General features: G+C 43.4%; 1 protein-coding gene across 3 annotated transcripts in view; it reads right to left on the bottom strand.

The window, feature by feature from the left end:
• The window catches only part of erc2 (ELKS/RAB6-interacting/CAST family member 2), a 43,371-nt gene extending 25,911 nt beyond the window's left edge, over nucleotides 1-17,460 (bottom strand). Inside the window, exons 1-5 of one of the 3 annotated variants that reach the window (XM_037101020.1) lie at nucleotides 17,260-17,460; nucleotides 16,981-17,149; nucleotides 16,109-16,285; nucleotides 8,682-9,492; nucleotides 1,090-1,113 (exon numbers count right to left, since the gene is read on the bottom strand). In XM_037101020.1, coding sequence (XP_036956915.1) covers nucleotides 1,090-1,113; nucleotides 8,682-9,492; nucleotides 16,109-16,285; nucleotides 16,981-17,054 — 1,086 coding nt within the window. In that variant the 5' untranslated portion in view covers nucleotides 17,055-17,149; nucleotides 17,260-17,460. The remainder of the gene's footprint in view (nucleotides 1-1,089; nucleotides 1,114-8,681; nucleotides 9,493-16,108; nucleotides 16,286-16,980; nucleotides 17,150-17,259) is intronic. The other 2 variants (XM_037101022.1, XM_037101023.1) reach the window with 2 other exon arrangements.
• Between the last annotated feature and the right edge of the window lie 255 nt (nucleotides 17,461-17,715).

The following is a 17,715-nucleotide window of genomic DNA, read 5'->3' as shown; positions in this document are numbered from 1 at the left end:
CATAATTATTTTAATAAAGTTTAGGGAAAAGTGTTTCATGATAACACCACACATGTAAACACACTTCTGAGGTGTTGTTGCACACAATTCTGTGGAAAAATGCAGGTCAAACACAGGGAACATTTCACTTACCTGTTCTTAAAGGCAAACAGACTGAAACATTGTCTTTATTCTGGAACAACAATCAAATTTGAATCCCTCGGAGTCACAGCCTGAGGTTCTTTTATAATGTTTTAAATAAATCAAAGCTGTCACACATTAGTTTATTAGTGTGCTGTGAAATGCTGCTCTGTTTTTGGTTGTGTGGGCCGAATTAATGAGGATGTTAACTTGCTAATCAAAGCAGGAGACCACCCTGATGACTCCTGGCAGTGCAGGGGAGGTCTTTGCTCTCTGACACTCACGCCTGGATACAAATACTGTGTTTCAAACCTCAGAGGAGGCGTCTGGTATGGATGAAAGGACTCTGCAAGATGATCAAACGTTGTGTAATAAAACTAGGTATGCTTAGTGGTGGACATGGATGACGGACTGATGAAGGCGTGCTGCCTGTCTAAGAATGTGTGTCAAGAATTAAATACAATAAAAACACACACTATTAATCCTAATATATCGTATTGGTTCTTAGTTTAGGAGAACAATGTTAGGGGCTGATTGTCTGTCACTGACTGACTTTATGAAACTTTTTTCCATCATGTATCTCCAGAGAGACGTCGATCCACATCCAGAAAAAGGCCCAAAAGGACTCAGAGGAAAAGAAACTGACTTATTTTACAGATAATAAAACCCACTTACAGCAGGTCTGGGGCTGTAGGGTTTGTGGTTCTACAGAGGGATGGAGCACCAAACACGTTCATCGACACGATTAAACAAACAAGTCACTCTTTGTAGTTCTACAGTGTTTACAGGGGAACATATGAGGGTTGACAGGAGAAGGAGGCAGGCTGAATTGCTGGAAATAATCCACTTTCATAGGAGAGGAGGTTGTAACAGTGAAACAGGGATTGCCAGGTGTCTGAAAAATACACGGCACACTGCAGGTGACTCTATGTTGTGCACACAACACGTGTTGCAAACATAGGGACAAACCTTGGTTCTCCTGGCATCCAGCAGCTGCAGAGCATGGGCAGAATGAACAGAAACAGAACAAATGTATGGTAAAAACAGAGCGTCAGAGCATGATGCAACAGAGACGGATGATCAACACCAAGCAGCCAGAGATTTCAAATGAGAGGCAGCCTGTCCAGCTGTCTGTTCATACTCACATTACACCTACAGACAAAATGTGACCCATCACTGAGGTTACCTTTCTGGAAAGAGATCAAGATGTGTTTTTTTAAGTGGCTATAAAAAAAAAGGTTCAAACAAAATCAACTATAATCATACATACTGATCTTGCATTAGATGTATTATAGATGGATCCAATATTGATGTTAGTAGTAGCATTAACAGTCAGTCTTAGACAACCTCTGCATTACACTTATTTAAATATCCACAGTGCTGGTACAGTAGTAGCATGAAAGGGTACATTAATGCTTATGTGACAGAAAAGTAGCATGAAGCCTTTTCTGGTTCCAGAGGAAGATGCATGTAATCTGACTGTAGATCATGTAATCCCCTCCAGTGATGTCACTCAATGGTTGAGCTGCATTGTGGGTGATAAGACACCAGGTATAAAAGGCTTTATACTACTTTTTTTTTTTTTTTTTTAATCACATTTAGTTTTACTCCCAAACACACTGTTAATGATTTAAAATGGGTGGAGTTACCCTTTAATGGCATTAGTAGCAATGTAGTATCAGATAATGATGATATAAGGTATTGGGTAATAATATAATTAAAATAGTCACCATTTGCAGCTCTGATTTATTGAAGCATTTAACACGTGCGATTAAAAGAAGCAGTGTGTCAATCTTACATATTGAAGAATATTGAAGAACAAATACTGAAGTAAAAAAAAAAACAACTAATTGTATTTTCCCGTCTCTCTAACAGGACAGACAGGATGTGTAGGCGTGTGGAGCTCTTCCAGCCACCAGAGAGCAGTGTTTGTGATGTTTGTGAACGTTCTGCTGACTGCTGCCATCTTCAGTTTCAGTCACACTGCCTTGTGTGAGTCAGTGCTGTTTGGTCCGGCAACAGAAATCACATGAATCTCAAATTATCAATTATATGCACGTGCAACCACATGCTGATATTCCACTTGTGAAATCTACTCAATACTAAATAAACAACCGGTAGGCCGCGGTCGCAACCTTTAGAGTTTAAACAGTTGTCTTCCTCACATGTACAGTTATCATTATGTGTTAATGTGCATAGAAAATACTTAAAACGCCTCATCTTAACCATAAAACATTAAGTCCCTGCACATATTGACCTGCTGCTGCCCTTCTTGTACTAAATCCATTTTATCATCCCGGAGCAGTGTCCAAACTGTTAAACTGAACCCTTTCTCTCTCTCCTCATAGCTTCTGTCTCTAATCTCCCACGACACTGCTCCCTCTCCCCCTCTCATCAGCCCTCCCCCTCTCTGCCCTGATCAATAACCTGCCGTCTTGGAACTAAACTGCGCGAGACAGTCCAGTGACTCCATTTGAATAATTGCGCTGTAGGTGAAAATGACTGGAAGGCTTTTCCTCCAGTATCCCCCAGCAGAACTGTCCCAGTTCCTGTGAGTCAGTCATGACTCAGCGGATATTGGCGTTGTGGTCATCCTGCCTTCGGGAGAAGGCTTCTGTTTCGCCGCATATCCTAAAATCGAGCTTCCAGAGGTTTCACGGATTGTACGGAGGATGTTGAGCTGCAGTGCTCCCGCCTTTCACTGACACCTGGGGCAGCCGGGGGTAACTGCCTGTCAGAAATCCTTTTGTGCAGAAACACAAAATCCTTCTGAGAGCTACAACAGACAACAAGTCCTATTCTGTCATTTCAGCCCCCCGAAAAACTCATCTCAAAATGCCAGAGGCTGTATCCGCTTACACGCTACTTGATTACACACAGAGACGTATGCTCGAGGTAGATTTTTTTCTAAAACAATGTTTACATTGTCACATATGTTTAACTGTGAATTAACAATACTAAGAGTCCACAGGCAGGCTAACAGCTAGAGCCGGGAAGACGAAACTGATTTACTAAATCAATTTTATTCTCATCCACAAGGTTCACACTGTATCACATCAGATTTGATTATCTTCATCACTGATTTGATAGGGTTGTTGCAGGTACAATACCAAGTTTGGTTGGATATGAGAGACTTTGACGGAACTAATGCTGTAAATTGTATATGAACCCTCTGACCTGGTGCATTATTACGAGCTGTGACAGCATCGGCCGGTAATGTTTTTAGTTTCTGTGTCAGTCATCATTGTAATTCAATAGTTGTTGGGATATTTCATTCTGGGCCAAAGTGATGCACAAACCAGCTGACCGACACCCCCGACTTCGCTAAAAATATGTTGTTCAGGCAGACAAAACTGTGAACACGTTGACTTAAAGCTGCTCTGATCTGTTACACAGATTGATACTCGTGGACGTTGACATTGAGTTCAGTGACCAGGTGGCACAGGAGCCTATAGAGCTGCTATATGTGTGGCATTCTGTATATGTATGTGGTTTAAGAGGGAGTGGGTGTGTTGAATCTGACAGATGGACAGCTCTGAAGCGCTGAGTCACAGCGGCCTACTGCTTACTACATTCCTAATCTCTGTGTCGTATGCCGTGATGGCTGACAATGTACAATTACTCCCATGGCGACGGCAGCGACGAACACGACATTAATTCATCGCTGCTCAGCTTAAAGAAAGGTAGAGAGCAGAGGAGGTGAGTAAAAGTGAATTCTGAATAATGAATGATATTTTCTTCACAGTCTATGTTAGTGTTTATTACCTGAAGAGTACAGGACATACATGTGCAAATATCAGGAGTTCTCCTCATAGAAAAGACCAGCAGACTGGAGAACTTGATCAGTATTTAGTCTGATAAAGCAAAAGACTGATCAAAGGTCCTCGGGAGAAATCTGAACAATTACCTCAAGTGTTGTCGCCTGAGTTGAGGCTGAATAATAAAACAATCTGGGGGTGTTGAGTTCAAGAAGAGCGAGCTCACCGGACCTCTGAAGCCCACTCTGTCACCACCTGATCTGCTCAGTGCATGCACACGCACATCCGCCATCTTGGATGGTAAAGTACGACGACATCACTAGAACACACACTATTCAGTAAACACGGAAATTTGTAAAGTGCATTTAAGCTTTTTATCAGTTCAGTTTAAATCAGTCATGTTGTCTTTTAATCGCCCTTTTTGCTATATTCCTTTTGCTGCATTGTTGGTGGACTGTAAATCTATATATCCTGATTATAATAGCCGTACAACGTCAATACAGGCTGCACATGCACCAGTACACCAGTAGACTCTGTCTTATGTACTACGTATGACAGGTATATGATTTGACGCTACATATTAAATCGTTGGCTTCCCATTGATGAAGCCTCTGGGAAATACTGAGTTGAAGCCATAGTTTAACAGTGATTCTGCAAGAAAACCAGACAGCCTGTCTTGGTAGACGGCACGGGCAATCACGCAATCAATAAACTATTCAAATAAATACGAAGGCTGGGCCTCACCTACAGAAATGTCACCAAATGAATGCCTTCACAAAATCGAGAGTCATTTATAAGTGTCATTTATAAATAATGTGCTAAAGGATCAATATGATTGTTTTTTTTTCTCTTTAGTTCATGAAGGAAGTGTCACAGTGGGTATACCAAATCTGAGAAAGTGTACAGTCAGAGCTCCACACCATAAGGAACAAAGAAACAAGGAATGAATTGCTACCTCCATGTACACTTATTCATCAATATCAAGTGTATCCTGCATACCGTCCCTACATAAGCCAGTCAGTTTAATCTTACAGTTTTAAATCTGTAAATTCTTTTGCCTATAAAATGTCAGCGACTGGTAAAAAAAAACAGATTGAACACATCAACATGTGGACATGAGGAGCCAGGGATCAAACCCCCAAACCCTAAACAGCCCTTAGTGGACAACCATATGAGCCGTGACTGCCCCTAAAAAGAGTAAAATTCAGCTGAAAAGTCTGGGTTTTGTTCTGCTGTCTAGTTCCAGTTTTTTTCCCGGTTCACACATGGTATCTCTTTATTAAGGGATTCTCACTTTACTTGTCAAGATGGACATTTTTGCCCCATTGGCTCTGCTCTAATCTGAAACTCTGCTGTTCTGGAGAAAAAAGACACCAGCCAACTGTAACACATCTTATCCGCTTTGCTTTGTTGCTCCATCCTCCACTCCCACCTTAATCTCACCAGCTTTACCCTCGCTGAATGTTCCCTGCCTCTCTGCATTTCATCTCATCTTGTTGAGAGAGACTCTTCGTTTCATCACCTTCCTGTCCTCTGGATGAAGCAGCAGCCATCTTACGCGCTCAGACGAGGGGCTGGGTTCGCCACAGGAAGTATCGCCGGGCTGTTTGGGCCGCTCACATGATACGCCCTGTGTCCTCGTGAGAAACTACACCGCCTCTGCTCATCGTGTGCATTTGACAGCTGCAAGCGTGGATGTTAACTCAACAAACGGCATTCATGAACGCTGTGTACTGTGCACACCTGCTGAATCACACGTGCAAACAAATTATTGTGACTCTCACAAAACAAAGTACAGACTGCTGCTTATGACTAAACCTCACATTAGCAGATGGCACAAACACAAAGGGAAGAAAGCTCTGATCAACAGCAGACACAGAGTGCACACAGCAGACTGCATGCTGCGCACATACAGAAGTAACACACTGTGCTGAGACACAAACCTGTTCACATGTTCACACTTCTGCTGCTCAGTGACACGTAACAACGTGCAGCTCACAGTAAAGGATTATAAAAATATGTCGTGTCTCAGACATGCTATCCATGAACAGACAGAGCAGGGCGATATGGGAGCCCCAGCCTCCATTTTGGGGATTGCATTGATGAGGGCTGACTGGGTGGCTGAGCAGCAGTGGTCATGACTCAGTCAGATATGGTACGCTCTAGCTCACACACTTCCCTCCAGCAGCTCTCGTCCAGCTACAGCAAGACAAAAAAAAAAAAAAGAAATCTCCTGAATTCAAGTGAAAATAGTTCAGCATTGTAGCAGCCTGAGCTTTAGTGCATTAACAATGCACCTCACAAATCAGTGCTGGGCTAATCGCTACCTCCAGCCATCATGACCATCGACTGTCTCGATTAAAGCTCTGCAGGCTGTGGTTGGTATTTCACTCACAGTGGAGAGCGTGCTCTACAGATAAAAGACAGACTCTGTTGCCTGATTGGATTTCCTCTTTTCCTAAAAAGAAGCAAATATAACCAGATCTTATTTTTCACAAAGTAAATAATGCATGGCATTTGCTCGAGCTAATAGAAGCCTGAGGCACCTGATGCAATTGCAAAGGGCACTATGAGCCAGATGTAATGATTGGCCTGAAATTACTCCATTATTAATGAGGCAATTAGCTCCTCAGTCAGCCTCTAAAACCATCCCACCGTAAGTATGCACTTACGTAAGGACGCCTCACAGCCCAGAAATCAAGATAGAAGCGGCCAATTATAGTAACACAGCACATCTCCCTTTTATTAGCCGACATACTTCATTAATGAACCCTACCAGGAAGGATATAAATATAGTTCAGTGCAGAGTCACAGTGAACACTGATGGACAAGGCTGAGGACAAAAAAAAAAAAAAGTCCTCTCTTTGTATCGAGCACAAAGGCATGAAAGCCCACACTGTACAGCTTTCATATTCTCACGGACACATTCAGCTCCCACATGAAGCCGAGCTAAAAATATATTCAAGGATTCACGCTGAGTATTTAATCGCGCTGAGCATAAGGAATAAGTGAAATGATGAATGGCTCGGGCCCCTGTCGCTGGCACGTCCTCCTCCCAAACACTGTCCCTACACATTTCAGTGAATCATAGAGATATAAAGGACTCAAGGTTCCTCCGGCTCCCCCTCGAGGGATCACCAGCAGGTAAAAACCCATCCAATTTTCAGGCTCGACATCCTTCCCTTTAGCAGCACGGCACTTGCTTCAGGGATGAGCAGGCAACTTCACTCAACTCAGGTAAGCCATTTGTTTCGTCATATAGGGAAATGCAAGCAGACAGGCGCAAATGCAGACGTTTAAGGGTCATGCTAATGGCATCCTGCGGTGACCTTGAAGGGCGGAGTGACAGCGTCTGCTGCTTTGAGTAATGAGTGGCCTGCTGGCTGCCCAGAATCTGACGGCATCACTCAGCCAGATGGACAGAAACGCTGACAGACTGGCACAAAGACCACAACCAACCGGCAAAATTCAACCTTTACGTTGCTGGGGGGAGGGGGCGGCGCGCAATTAGCTGCATCATGCCACGGCCCACCTCCAAGAGGAAAAAAGAAAGACACGCTGCATAGCTCAATCTAGCCGGTCGGGCAATACGCTGACCTATTGCACAATCCACCTCTGTATGTCGTGCACTTCTTTCATGGCAGCTGCAATATCAAAAGACAAAGAGCTTTACATTGAAACATTTTGTCTGTACTGTAAGTGAGCAAATTATTTGCTGTTATATATGTGTGTATATGTATGTATGTGTGTGTGTGTGTGTGTGTGTGTGTGTGTGTGTATATATATATATATATATATATATATATATATATATATATATATATAGATATATATATATATAGATATATAGATATATAGATAGATAGATAGATAGATAGATAGATAGATATCCCGAAGACAAGTGAAGAGGATAATATTATTTATTTCATTTTTCAGCACCTAATTTTCAAACCCGACTGTCGGGTGAAATGAGCTTGGGGAGAGTTTTCCGAATTGAGAAGAGGAATCTAACCTCAAATTTACACTTTTTGACATTCGGTCAGACTGTTTATGTCTACTTGAGAGCAGATGAGAGATGATCAAAGTCAGAATACATAAAGGAAACACTGAGGAAAAGGGAGCAGAGAGAAACAGTACGACAGACAGTGTTTAAGCATCTTTGACGTCTGTGTCTGGGCCTCGTGCCTTCTCTCGTCAGTAACTGATTTAACTGGGCCATGGCTACACACCCACACTGAAGCAGGCAACAAAAAAAACACCTTTTGACATGGCACACACTGGGGTCAATCTGATGATAACCTCTGAGAATAAACTAAAACCAACTCACGCTGTGGCCAGACTGTGTGCAGAAGTTACCTTTCACATGTTGGCAGTGTCAACATGCTTTTCATTTCATCGCAATTTTCATTTTGTCGAATCTGTGGATTATTAAGTGGTTTCTTCCAGAGCGCAAGGCTCATCTTTCAAAAACTAGATTATGGATGACTACATTAAAGGGTTTTGTATTTCCTGTGGCCCGAGTGGTCTCTCTGACATTGATTCTGTACTATGCGCGGAGAATGTGTGTTAAATATTCATGCACACAAAGAACTCTTTCCAGAAAGGTTTCCACTAGTATTGAAACAACATGACTGACTGCAATATTTCTGTGAATTCTTGGATTGAGGATGACAGTGGTCTATTGCAGAGAAAGAGAATGGCAAAAAGCAGAAACACACAGATCCGAAAAGAAAACAGAAAGACAACAGACTGGCAGCAGATGAAATAAGAGTGGATAATGACAGCTGAGAGGGCTGTTCTCACCTGGTTCTCCTCGTGAGTGACTCTCATCTGCTCTTTGAGGATTGACGTGCGAGCCGCCTCCTCTTTCCTCATTATCCTCTCCTTCTTCAGCTCCGGACTCCAGAAGCTCTTGATGCTGTTGGTGGAAGATCCCAACTTACTGTCCTTTAGGTCAAGCTCTCTGCGCAGCAGCTCATTTTCCCTCTGCATATCCCTGAGCTGGGCCTGCATCTCCAGCAGCTCCCCCCCACTGCCCCGCACCGCCTGCCTCAGCAGGGCAGAGGGCACCCCCTGGTGGTGGTGGTGGTGCAGCATGGAGATGGAACCCAGGTCACTGTAAGACAGAAGGTCAGCGTGATGGGGCAGCCCCACTGAAGCTATGTTGGGACTGCTGCCCATGGCTGTGACGCGGCCCCCGTACATGGCCCGACTGGTGGCGCGACCGAGAGTCATAGTGCCTTTTGGGTAGGTGGCAGTGGAGCCCACACCCTCATGGTCGCTCAGGTACATGGGCCCCGAAGTGGCATAGGCAGCGTTGAGGGACTGGATGTTCTCCATGGAGAGCGTCTTGCCCCCCGCACCACCCCCGCCCCCGCTGTTGGCCCTCCGATGGCCCAGTCTGGGGGACCTTGGCAGGCGCGGGGACCGTGCGGGGCTGCTCTCTATATGGCCTACAGCTCTGGCACTGCCGTACATGTCCTGTGAATCGGCGGGGTAGCCACCAGAGGGTCCTTTAACAGGGGCGCACTGAAATGAGGCTGCTCTGACTCTCTGAACCGCACATGGGTGAGCTATTTCATGCCTTAATAGGTGGAGCACATCAAAGTTGGATCTGAGGAAACAAGAGAGAAGCACCTGTTAAGATGAACAACAACTGTTTGCACAAGTTAGATCAAAGAAATGCATTCACTTGTAAAAAATACGCCGTACGTCCCGCAGATAGTGAGCAGGTTTAAACGGACAGATTTGGCCGGCAAGGCGCTGCTGAAGTTGGCTTTAAGACTGGATTAGTCAACATCAGCAGCAGTCTGTCACATTTTATGTGGCTACTATTTCAAATGGCATTCAGGAATTTCCCAGCATCATCCTGGATCTCCCACTGGCCAACATTTATCTCCATCCCATTAATGCTGCTAATACAGTCAGGACAGACAGTGCAGCTTTACAGCCACTCAGTGTATCAGCTAATTAATAGACTAATTAAGACATGGGATATAATGTCATGGATCAAGGTTTATTTAGCTGTCAGTTTAACAAGACAGAATTTCAAGTTTTAGTCCCTTTATATTGCAGAATTGATCTTATAGGACATCAAGTACATCAGGCTTTTTAGACTAGTGGTAGTATCAGAGTTAAGAGTTATGCTTTGTCATCTCCTGAAATGCCTCATCAATAATCCCACCTTTAATTCTGTATCTTTGTGACATCATCCTACATCACCATGGCACACTTTTGCATAATCTACGTATATTTGAGCTGGATTGGCAAGTAAGAATTAATTTAGCAAAGTTACTTTGTTGCTGTTAGCTGTACTGGGTCATGCATGTGTGAGCTGACCAATCAGAGCAGACTGGGTAACAGAGCGAGGGTGAACGCAGAGCTGCAGCATTGGACAGGGTTAAGACAGGGACAAGACAGGGAGAAATCTGATGTTTTTTGCTCATTAAAACATGTAAAGTAGTAACCCAAAATAAAATGATGACCCTTCACAGAAGCATATGTCTCCTTTGACAGTGAGTGGGCTCTCTGACTCCCACATGATCATCTCTCATATTTTCTAAAGAGAACACAGTGATGTTGGTGGTTGGATTCAGGGTCTAATACTGTAATGAAAGTTAGAAACTAAAATAAAGTAAAAGATTATAACATATCAGAAACACACAGACACAGAGCTGTTTGTGCTGTGAGAGAATAAACCAATATACACCACTGTAGTGCACCAAACACTACAACCAATACAATACCCTCAACTGAGTGCAACAGAAGTCAATTATAAAAGACAACTAACATGATCATAATCCTCTGCTGCACTGTATTGTCTCATGAACACGAAAGGATTTATATATTAAAACAAACAAGGGATGTCACACCAGTCACAACAGTCTATACAGCTTTTCTAGCCACAAATTTAACTAGATTTAGAGCGCATACCTCTGCCAAAGCATACGCTCCTTTTGTTCTCACTCATAGATACTAGACACCTCATTTTCCAAAATGAGGTCTGTTCTGAGCTGAGTTTTTGTGCGATCCTGCTAACAAACCACCCGATAGCAGATGAACACTGATGAACACACAACCTCCATGGCAAAAGTAATTAAAATGGCATGAATGAAAAAGTCACTGCAGATCCTGCTGGCTACCCAGAAGAAGAGGATGTGGAAGCCTTAATTTTTAATGTTGTAATAATGGTTCTGCCATTTCAGACCACAGATACATCACAGTTTATAATACATTTAGGGCTCGAGGCGACACGTGCTCACACGGTGACGAGCGTCAGATGGTGGATATCTTTGTAGGTAAAATAAACAAAGCTGTCAAGCAAACAAATGCTGAAGAGTTTGTTTACGTCACTGGCTGTCTGGTGATGAATAATATTGGACCGTCTGTGAACAAAAAAAAAAAATAATAATAATTAGCCTCTTCCATCAATGTGAACTATGGTACTTTCTCTCCTCTGGTGACACTTGCTGCTCAGACCCAGTTGCCATGGTGACCATGCCTGGGCTAACAGAGATGAAGCACCTTGTTACGGTAGCGCAAGTTTCCAAAAGGTGAGAAAAAATAAAATTTAAAAAAAAGTAGGTGACATGACAGCCTGCAGGCTCCATGTGAGCTTTTCCTTTTGCTTCATACATATTCTCCTTTTTTTCCCCCTCTGAGGGACGGATGAAATAAAGATTCAGGGCACCGACAACCACGTGTCAACAGGTCTCCCTTAAGATTTTGGATGACAGGAACACTCAGCTGCATTCATTGAAGCATCGTCCGTGTGGAAACGCTCGGCCAGGGGGGCAGTCGCTGCGTCCCGGGCAGAGGAGATCAGACGGGACGCTATTATCTCTGTTAGCTGTATCAAGTTAAACGTGTCTGGAGATGGGATGGGACACATTTAAAACGGCAGTACACATCAAGTAAAATTCTTTGAAGCGCTTGGACAGAGCATGTGTTCAGATTCAGGCACTGGGAGCCAAAGAACAGCGTGAAATAATATCTCCTTTTCTTCCTTAGTCCCTTTGAGAGACACAAATTAAATTCTAAATTTGCACTCATATGCCGCTAGCAAACACCACGGGTCTGATCTGCAGTGGTCAAGCTTGCCACGTCAGTTCCGTGAAGTCCGGCTGGTGGATGTTTCAGAAGCCAATGGGCAGCACAGGCGAAACATGTTGTGATCATTTAGAACCGACCTGCTGCTGTATATCCAGCCTGCTGAGCCTCATGATGTCTTTTCTGTGTGCTGAAAATGACGATGACGATGGCTCAAGTCAGCGGACGTTTTTTGAGGCCGTACTGTGGTAAAATATCCTCCTAAGCATCATTCGGTCAGTGTTTGTTAGGATCAACTTTTCATGACTGCTCCCCTTTTAATGAGGTTTTTTTTCTGTGTGTGGCGATGTTTCTCTACATATCACCACTGATTCATTCAGTGACCCTCCTGCTTGTTTTTGCCTCTAAATTTGTGTTTCTGTGTTTGTCAGCCCCCTTTACTAACGCTTTTTTTGTTGACATTCAACTTGAGCTGTGATTCACTGTTGTAGCTGCCGTATGTAATTGTGAAATACAGGAAAACTGTGTAATGTGATGAATGGGAAAAGTTCTTAAAAAATTATGCCAACTGTGCCGGTGCGGGTGGGCCAGTGATCTGGGATCTGTGCCATTTGAGCACGACTTCCACACTTTGATTCCAGCTGGGGATCTTTGCTGCATGTGTCCTCCCCCCTCGCTCCTAATGCTTCCGGCCAATCTTCACTGTCAGCTATTCAGTAAAAAGCTCAAATGCCAAAAATGTTTCCTTTAGAAAATCATGGTGACATATGCCAGAGTGAAACTGCACTGGTGGTGAGGACCAGTAGTAACACAAACGTTGCTTGAAAAAAAATTAAAGTAAATGTTTCTTCTTTTCTGTCCACCAATCAACTCAGGTACACTCTAATCACATGGGTGTGCCACAGTCACAGACTGTGCTGACTGATCACCTGGAGCTTTGAAGCATGGGGATGGGAAAACTGAAATCCATGAGGGGTGATCAAAGAAGGTGTGGGGCTGCTACAAAGTGAACATTTTCATTATCTGCTGATCGAGCCAGTCAATTCATCAATATCATGTTGTTAACATGATATATGTATATTCACAATCTGAGATTTTGGATGTGGGGATTAGCTAAGTGTTGTCATTTCCTGGTTTTAAAATCTGCTTTACGGTAAATTGATGTCATTTTGTGAACTTATCAGACTGTTCTACGTCTTCTAATACTCGCATTTAATCATTTAGTCATTATATATGATGATGATGATTATTTACCACAAATGTCATTATGTTAATAGTTTGTGAAAATGGTCATCCCTGCAATATTGTTGCAACATCAAGTAATTAGTCCGAAATGATGCAATATTTGATTTTTCCAGTCTTAGCATTTATGAATTGCTTTTAATGAGATTTTAAAAATGTCTGTATCTATATTGTGTATCACAATATAGGCTAAAAATATTGTAATATCATTTTAAGGCCCAGCCCTCTGTCGATTATAGATAGTATAAGAAATGTCCAAAGTCACATACTGCATTGACATATTTTTCCTCTCGCAGTCATAAACTTATTGGTTATTATATATAAATATATGTAATATAATTATATTCAGAAAACAAGTCAGTTCTTTGTTTGATAGATTACTTCATTCTGTCTGCCAGCAGACACAGTCACACAAGAACAGAAAGGTTAAATAGCGATCCATTTCCATTAAAGTCTAAATGATTGAATAAACTCAAGTTTTGTCGTGTGGATTTGTTATTTGCGACTCCGAGGACAATTCTAAAAGGTCCAGTTATCTTTGCAACAGCAGCACCAACAATAACACCAGTGGTTTAAACATTTACACAGTTTCATAAATAACTGTCATTGTTTTTTTCTGTTGACTAATTGTATCAGCACTTGCACAGTGGACATATAAGTGAAATATTGAATACGCTGTCTACAAATCCCTGACAATCATTGTCTACACTAATGAAAGATATTACTCTGATCCTTGCTCAATAATCATCAGGATTGTGGATATAATTACTAAGCGGGTAAAGGCAAGTATAAGTACAAGCAGAACAGTCTGATGTGTTCAGAAAATGTCATCAATTTACTGCGATGCAGCTTTTAAAACCAGGAGGAGACAACGCTTTACACTCCCATATGACGATATAACAATATTCTGAATCCGAGACGATATGTAGTCTGATATCACGGTGATACGGATGTTTCCCAGCCCTTATATTAACAGATTTCACCCACACACGTCCACACAGCACAGAAGCACATTCCTCAGGAGGCTGAGCAGAGGGAGAGGACCAATAAGAGAGTATGGTTTTATTGCAGAAAACGGTGAGAACTGTGGAGAACCACAGGGGGGGATGCCAGCTGAGAATGCCAACTGTAATCCTGGACACCACCCCCGCAATACAGTTACTTTACAAAGAATGGCAACGCACAGAAGATGACATGAAACACGCCCGAGATTACTGATGCTTATTTTCAAATCAATTATGAATGTCTGCTGGAGGCTGTTGCAGCTTCTTTTTTTTTTTTTTTTGCACCTCATGGCCTCACTGTCCCTGTCACTGATTTCTCTCCAGACGTCACGCTCACACTGCTCAGGAGCTGACTACATCTTACCAGGACCCCCTAAAACCCTGTCTGCAAATGCCAGTATGAAGAAATGATCAGAGGCAATTTGCAGAGCAGTGGTGCGTTAACAGCGGGGAGGATACAGATGTTCTGAGACAAAGATTTCACCACAGGCGATGATGCTGCCGCCACCGCTGCTGCTGCTGCTGAGTGTATCTGTGGAGTCAGGGAGGACTCTTTCCTCCTACAAGGCTAGCATGACATTTTGAGAGCCCAGCAAGCAGGCATTTTGTCCCCACTGTGACAGGGGCAGTGCTGAATAAGACTCCTGGTTCGAAGCCACGGTTCTTTCGACTGTGAGATTTGAGGTCAGGGCGCATGTCTAGGGCAGGCGTTTCTCTATAAATAGACGAGCCTTTACAATGGGGACGATGATGGAGAAATCTGTGAAAAGAGGAGAGCCTGCCATCAGTGCGGTGCAACACATGCAGCCTCCTCATCACGTATTCTACTACAGAGTCTGACGCCCCCGTGATTCCCGTTGACTTCAACGGTTGGTTGGTTGGTTGGTTGGTTGGATGGGTGAGAAGATGTAAATGTGCCATTACAGACGGCCTCTGTGGGCACCAACCTGAGTCCTGCCTATGAATAAGAAATGGCTCGAGAAGCGTCCCCCGGACAGATGTTGCATCCTTGTCACGCGCGGACAGATGTGTCGTTCAAATGAAATACCCGGTTTATCGTAACGTGTGTGTGGGCTCTATTGCATCTGATGCAGCAGAGGAAAGCACGACCGAGCCACTGACAGATGACCGGGCCTACATTTTCGATGGCTCCAGCATGGTGCGCGTCGAGCACCTGACCAACACCAATGAAATATTAGTCTAACGCCTCCGGGGGGGAAAAAAACACCTTTATTTTGAAATGCTGCTCTATCGCATCAACACGGCGTGTTTTTTTTTAAACGCAAATGCACCGATATCAAACCAAGTGAGCACTGACCGGCTGTGTGCATGCAATCAACGAGCACGACACGAGAAGGTTTCTTTTTTTTTTTAAACGGACACAGCCGGCAGCTTTTATTGTTTTTTGTTTTTGTTAAAGACACCTCCCGGGTTTTCACTGCCCTTACCCCTGCAACGCAACGCGCATCGAGTGAGAGCGGAATTTAAAAAAGGAGCAAATGTACCTTGATCGATGTTAATTCCTCTCCTTCGCCGCTCTAGACGGCATCTTGTCGCCTCCATTCACCCCAGCAGCCTCTCTCAGCATCCTGCGCTGTCATTGGGCAGCGGACGCGCTCTCTCTCCTCCTCCACGCAGCAGGGAGCAGCATCACCACTACTGCAAGTGGCAGCTGGCAGGAGGGGCTGGGCGGAGGAGGAGGAGGAGGGGGGGGGATGCGGTGGAGGAGCGGCCCCGCAACTGACTCTCACATCATCTTGGTGCGTGAATGAAGAGTAATTGACCGTGCCCACTCTCCTTTTTTTTTTTTTTTTTTTTTTCTTTTTTAATTTCCTTTCGTTGCCAATAATACAGTCTAGCGTGGTTTGCAGTTCATGTCGGGTTAGGTTGGTCTGATTCAGAAATTAAATGTGTAACTTGGATCAGCAGTCAAACCTGTGGGCAGAGCCAGCTGCACACTTTTCTGTGAATTCATGAGGATTTCTTTGCCCGGATATTGGACTGTCAGGCAGCGTCACTCCTTCCACGCATGCGCCACACTTGTCAAGCAGTATAGCGCCGAAGCCACGCCCCGTCCGGTGGAGCCTCATGGGGCTTGATTTCAGAAAATCTCTGAAAAGTAGAGACAAAAAGCTTGTCGATCCTGTTTGATTTGCCTCATAAACCTACAGAAGACTATTTAGATTTAAAGAGAGGAGGAAGTTTTTACTTTCTTCATCATGTACTTCAAGAAAAAAGTCAAAATGCCAGGAATAATGTTAAAATACAATTTTGTTTAACTTTTCTGGTCAGTCAAATCAAGTTAAGGGAGACTGAAAACTATGCAAGCTGCCCAAGCCCACAGTCAGCACTATGTCCTTTTGTGTAGCGTTCTGTGTGTAGTGTTACAATCCATACAAAGGGAAATCATTTCTTTGTAAAGCCTATTCTGGAGCGCAGTCTCACCTCTTCATCCACACAAGGCATTTTGTTGAGGCAGTCATAAGCCTTGTTTGATGTAGTTCCAAAAGTTCGACTTGAATCTTCAAATGTCAAGTTTATCTTGACCTTTCAACTTTATTTAAGAAATTTATTAAATGTTCCTGAGCAGTCAAGATAATTTTTTGGCAATAATCATGATTAATTGAGTCTTTACCTGAGCTCAGACAAATATAAATGCCTCCTTAAATGACTGTTAAACACACTTCTTTCAAACTCACGTAAATCAAATAAAACTCAGTCTTTATTTGTCCTTTCAAAATCCCTTCTGATTTGGTTAAAGTAAGATTTCTATACCCGTTACTAGTCACAGTCATCATCAGAGTTACCTGCGCATGGCGTCTGTCAGAGGCTGTGTTTGGTCCCACCTGGTGTCCAGCCCCGATGACCATGGTGACTCCATCTGCAGTCCGAGGTTGCCATCCAGTCAGACTTCAGTCAGCTAATGGACACTGAGCTACATGCTAACTGCAGCGAGTCGACACAGCCAGAGATAACCTAAGCAATTAGCAAAGTGAGAAGCAGTTAGCTGTTCTGTTGCACCTTTAGTGTTAAATGTACTTTGGCATTCTGGCAATCTCTTATGAATTACACCATTAAAGCCTCACATTAAAAATGTTGTTGTATTACCAAGCAACAGGATGTTAGTCTGCTAGCCCTGGTGAAGGAATGTGCACACCTGACAGTCTGAACTCAGGGCAGCAGACTCTCCACTCTTCATCTGGCATTTGTAGTATAATTTCTTGCTCCTTCATTACTCTTGCACATCTGATCTGGTTCCTTCTTATTGGCTGAGGAGAAGAAGCAGAATTACCCCAACACTGCGCACACTGAGGTGGAGTGAGTGTGGAGGAGGAGATGAATTAGAGGGGTGCAGCACATTGGAGACACTTGCCTTCCTGTCTAGAGTCAGTTGAGGAGATCGATACCACTCTCATGTCTGTTAAGTATGAAGTCATAGCCAGACGCCTCTAAACACATCAAGAAGGTTAAGCTCATTTGATGAATTCATGAAAACAATAAAGTGTAAAAATGAGACATTATGGTTATGGTATTTACAGGTG

Source organism: Acanthopagrus latus, chromosome 6, assembly GCF_904848185.1.
Source record: "Acanthopagrus latus isolate v.2019 chromosome 6, fAcaLat1.1, whole genome shotgun sequence".
Taxonomy (NCBI): domain Eukaryota; kingdom Metazoa; phylum Chordata; class Actinopteri; order Spariformes; family Sparidae; genus Acanthopagrus; species Acanthopagrus latus.
This window is presented reverse-complemented; position numbering and strand designations above follow the sequence as displayed.